Source organism: Silene latifolia, chromosome 2 (genome assembly GCF_048544455.1).
Source record: "Silene latifolia isolate original U9 population chromosome 2, ASM4854445v1, whole genome shotgun sequence".
Lineage (NCBI taxonomy): Eukaryota > Viridiplantae > Streptophyta > Magnoliopsida > Caryophyllales > Caryophyllaceae > Silene > Silene latifolia.
Window position 1 is genome coordinate 11,122,912 of NC_133527.1, and position 5,426 is coordinate 11,128,337.

A 5,426-nucleotide genomic window follows, 5' to 3' on the forward strand; every position below is an offset into this window, starting at 1 on the left:
TTTATATAGTATTATTCTACCCAAAACTATATACCTAAACTAATTGAAAATTAAACAAAATAAACTATAAGATGGAAACCGCCTATAATGACCAAAACTAGTTCTATTAGGAATGTGGGGGACCCACTAATTTCCTAAAACATGTCATGCTTCACGTAAGCACAATGACAAGAAATACCCGCTGAATACATCCGTGTTTACGATCCGCAAATAAGTCCGCACAACTCAAACATTAATTGACCTAGTTCCTTGGTTTATTTTTGCTCCATTCTTTAATCTCACTCTCACGAACCCAAACCGAACACGACTCGGACGAGTCATATTCTAACAATAAAGATGATGGTCCTTGGTTTGAGGGGAGGATTGTTAGGGTGCAAACCTTTGTCCCACATCGGTAGAATAAAGATGGAAGTTCATCTTTACAAGTGTCCAGAAAATATAATAGTATGTGGCCTTTTGGGAAGGAGCCCAAGAGTAAATCCGTGAGAGCTTGGCCCAAAGCGGACAATATCGTACTATTATGGACAGTGGACACAGGTGCAGCAGAGGCGCAACACGAGATATTCACGCTTCCGCACAACACACACGAACTCTTGTATTCAGCCCAAATTTGAAAATATCCACCTTCCAATCGCAGAGATAACCCACACAGTTAACATCTATATTCCTTTTTTGAAGTTCTTCAATAGCAAAGGAATTAGTAAAAATCCTCTATAAATGATTCCGACCCTCAGAACGGGTAAATGCTAAAGAAACTTATTCATGAAGTTCCGGCAACCAGAGTTGATCCTAGAAAGATCTTTAATTGAGCCATCATGATTTCAGTATGGAATCCAAGTTTCATAGTATATATCCTTTTTTAACAGTGTATTTCCCTTAGGGTCTTTTGTCCAGTAAGTCTTATCACTATCAATATTTCGGCTAATTAGAATAGCCAGGTTAATTTTCTTGAGCCTTAACTGCAGGGGGATGGGCAACTCCGATGCAGTAGGCGGCTTACGAAATTTGCTCAGAAGGAAGGCACCTAGTATAGTTTTTTTGTGTGAAACTAAACTTAGTAGTAGCAAGATGAAGAAGGTTTGGCGGAAGTTTGATGGTTACGAAGGTATGGCTGTAGATAGTGTAGGACGATCAGGAGGCTTGGCTTTCTTATGGCGAAATGATGTTAAATGCACGTTCAGGTCAGCAACTGTCCATTATATGGACTTTGATGTGGAGGTTGGGGTTCGAAAATTAAGAGTTACGGGGTTCTATGGCTGGCCATCGGTACAAGATAGACATCTCTCGTGGCGCCTGCTAAGCATTTTTGCCGAGGAAAATGATGACCCGTGGTTATGCTTTGGGGATTATAACGAGATTCTCTACTCGACTGAGATGATGGGGGGGAGGACAAGAGCTCAGTGGCAAATGAACAATTTTCGTGATGCGGTGGATGAGTGTGGTTTGAGGGATATCCCTTTTGAGGGGTATAAGTTTACGTTTGACAATGGACAAGTGGGCGATGATAATAGGCAGTCTAGGATTGATCGAGCTATGTGTACTGAGGCTTGGTCTGAGCTATTCCCCTATGCCAAACTGATACACTTAAATAGGGAGTGGTCAGACCATGCCTCGATACAGGTGATTCTCGATAAGAGGGTGGAGGAGGAGGACAAAGGGCGTAGCAAACGGTTCCGGTTTGAGCATATCTGGGTTGGGGAGGAGGGATGTGAAGACACCATAAAGAAAGCATGGAATGGTGATGATGCTGACCTTATGGGCACGATTGAGAGGTGTGCGAGAGAGCTGAAGAAATAGAAGGGTTTGAGCATTGGTAAGATTACGAGGGACCTTAGAAATAAAAGACGAAGGTTGAGTGTGCTGAATGAAGGGGTACGGTCGGCTAGAGCAGTTAATGAGAGGAAAAAGCTGGTTGAGGATATAGCCAAATTGCTTAGACAAGAGGAGATGTTTTGGCGACAAAGGTCCAGAGCCTTATGGTTGAAAGACGGAGATAAAAATACTAAATTTTTTCATCGACGGGCGAGCCAGAGGAAACAGAAAAACCATATCTCAAAGCTAGTTGATGATGAAGGGCGAATACACGAGAGCACGGAGACCATTGCAGCCACGACTACTAATTATTTCAAGGATTTGTTTACGTCAACAAATCCTATTATAAGTGAGGAGCTGCTTTATGGAGTGGAAGGGCGAGTTACGGACATGATGAATGCGGGCCTTCAAGCGAATTATGGTGCGGACGAGGTGATCGAAGCCTTAAATCAAATGAATCCGCTAAAGGCACCTGGACCGGACGGTATGAATGGTCTCTTTTTTCAAACTTACTGGCATATTGTTGGTCATTCTGTTATACGACAAGTCCTTGGTATTCTTAATGGGGCTCCGTTTCCAGCTGCTTTTAACCATATCCAAATTGTGTTGATCCCGAAAAAGAAAGCACCGGACAAGATGGTTGATTTCAGGCCTATTAGCTTATGTAATGTGGTCTATAAAATTTTTTCTAAAGTTTTAGCTAACCGGCTGAAGGTTTTCTTGGGTGACATAGTTTCGGAAAATCAAAGCGCATTTACACCCGACAGGCTTCACGGATAATATTCTTCTTACTTTTGAAATGTTTCACTATATGAAGAATTCTAGAGGAGCTGGGGGGCATATGGCCTTGAAACTCGATATGTCTAATTAGGCATATGACCGGGTTGAATGGGCTTTCTTGGAAAGGGTGCTTAGAACTATGGGGTTTGACGAGGCGTGGACTGATCGAGTGATGATGTGCGTGAGGTCGGTGTCGTTTGAGGTTGTGGTGAATGGCGTTACTGGTGAGGGTTTTGTACCGGGTAGGGGTCTCCGTCAAAGAGACCTATTGTCACCATATCTCTTCATTCTCTGTGCTGAGGTTATGTCTAGTTTGCTTAGAAGGGCGGTTAAGAACAGCTCCATACACGGGATTCGAATTGCGCCTACGGCTCCGATTATTTCACACCTCTTATTTGCAGATGATAGCATATTTTTCGTTAAAGCGAATGAGGGAAGAAGCGCTGCGGATTAAAGCAATTATTAACAGCTATGAGATGGCTTCGGGGCAAATGGTTAATTTCGATAAGACTACGGTCTCTTTTAGCAAAGGCACAAGCGCAAGGAGAAAGGAACGTAATACGGAGGTTCGGGGGGTCCGGGCTGTTGACACTCAAGAGAAATATCTGGGCTTACCTACGGTTATTGGGCATTCGAAGCAGGTGGTTACTAAAATTGTCCGGGACAAGCTAAGTAAGAAGTTGCAAGGATGGCGGGGAATGTTACTCAGTAAGGCGGGTCGGGAGGTTTTGATAAAGGCAGTCGCCCAATCTATCCCGACATATGCGATGAGTGTTTTTAAATTACCGGCTAATTTTTGCGATGAATTACGGTCGTTGGTCTCGAATTTCTGGTGGGGCTCGAAAGATGGAAAGAAGAAGATGGCTTGGGTCGCTTGGGACAGAATATGTCTTCCAAAAACGAAAGGCGGGCTCGGGTTTAGAGATTTTAATAAATTTAATGCCGCTCTGTTAGGTAAGAAAGCATGGAGATTAATGAACGAGGAGGAGTCTCTGATGGCACGCGTTTTAAAAGCGAAATACTTCCATGGGCAATCTTTTATGGAATCGGAGTTAGGACCTAATCCAAGTTATACTTGGCGGAGCATTTGGGAGGCTAGGGAGGTGGTGAAGTTGGGAGCAAGGAAACGGACATGTGATGGGCTGGATACGAGAATATGGCTCGACCTGTGGATACCTGGTACGGAGTCACGACGAATTCTATCTCCTCGAGGGAATGCAGACATTGATATGCGAGTGGCTGACCTGCGAGAAGAAGGAGCAGCTCGATGGAACAACCAATTGGTAAGTACTCTGTTTTTACCTTTTGAAGTGGATAGAATTCTCAGTATTCGGCTAAGTGATAGAGTACATAAGGATGGATGGTTTTGGGACTTGACAAAGGATGGCAATTACTCGGTTAAGACAGCTTATCGAAATTGGCCGAGGAGGTGGGAGAGGAGGGCGAGCAGTCTGATTATGCCCGTGAAAAATGGCTTTGGAATAGGATTTGGAAGGTGCCGGTTCTTCCACGTATCACAGTTTTCTTCTGGCAGCTGTGCAACGATGCTATTGCCACAAAACGGAATATAGTAAGGCGGATCAATGGTGCGGACGATAGTTGCCCGTTATGACGTGGAAACTTGTTTCCATGTTGTAAGAGGTTGTGGGTGGGTGGAAGGGGTTTGGGAGGGGTTGGGGTTGGAGATGACGGAGGACACAGGGTTTGAGCGGGTGAGGGAGTGGATGGAGGTAGCAATGAGGGAAGCGAGGGAGAGGGAGTGGGTGTCTTTGATGTGTGGATGTTGGGCCATTTGGGAAGCAAGGAATAAAGCGGTGTTTGAAGGTAGGAGGTGGTGCGTTGCTGTAGTTATTCGAAGAGTGAAGGAGCTTGTGGAGGAGATGATGGAGGGAGAGAGAGTAGAGAGAGGGCAGGAGAGGCAGGTCGAAGAAGATGAGAGGTGGTAGAGACCGAAACCGGGTTGGTACAAGATAAATGTTGATGCGGGTTGGTCTGAGGGAGTTGGGTTGGGTCTTGGAGCTGTGTGTCGTGATGAGACGGGGACAGTGCTGTGAGGGGCGGTGTGGGAGGAACGTGCTCAACGGGACATGGCAATGTTGGAGGCAGAGGCGGTGTTGTTGGGGTTGAAGGAAGCTCGATGAGCAGGTCTATCGCGCATTATAGTCGAAAGTGACTGTCTAACAGTCGTGGACGACTTAGAGAAGAGGAAGTGAGGCATGAGTGATATTGGTTTGGTCTATGACGATATTTAAAATTTATGTTTGTCTTTTTCAGATGTTGATTTTGTGTTTGCTAGGCGATCTTGTAATAGGGTAGCACACGAGATTGTCCATGTACGTCCTTGGGTAGCAGGCAGTCGGTTTTGGCTGAGTGCACTCCCAACATACATTAATGGCGTTGCGACGTCGGATATCGGTAACTTAATATAATATAACCTTGTGGTTTTATTTTAAAAAAAAAAAAAGAATAGCCAGGTTAATATGAAGGTCACTCATCTCAAGAAGTATAAATCCTATCAGCATTCCGAAAACCATCATTAGTAATAAGGTCTTTGACCCTTGAAAATAGGGTCGGGTCGGGCGCGTTTACGGGTCGGGTCAAGCTTTTAGAGATCTAAATGGACATAATGCAATAAACACTGCCACATAACATTCATGACAACTATTATAATTTAAAATAAATTGTATGAATTATAATATAATATTCGGTAATGATTAATACAGCCCCCAGGACTGTATTTAAGGACTAAATTACTTCCCAAAATAGAATTAAATTAGGAATTTAAGCCACAATTACGCGTAAATTGATGTCATTAATGTTTGATTTAAGGTTTT

The 5,426-nt window shown here is 44.0% G+C and overlaps 1 protein-coding gene across 1 annotated transcript; it reads left to right on the forward strand.

Moving 5' to 3' along the window:
- The first annotated feature begins 969 nt into the window (after window positions 1–969).
- LOC141633799 (uncharacterized) lies at window positions 970–2,592 on the forward strand. Its single transcript, XM_074446205.1, has 2 exons — window positions 970–1,772; window positions 1,887–2,592. The coding sequence occupies exons 1-2, from the start codon at window positions 970–972 to the stop codon at window positions 2,590–2,592; spliced, it is 1,509 nt and encodes a 502-aa protein (XP_074302306.1).
- The last annotated feature ends 2,834 nt before the right edge of the window (window positions 2,593–5,426 follow it).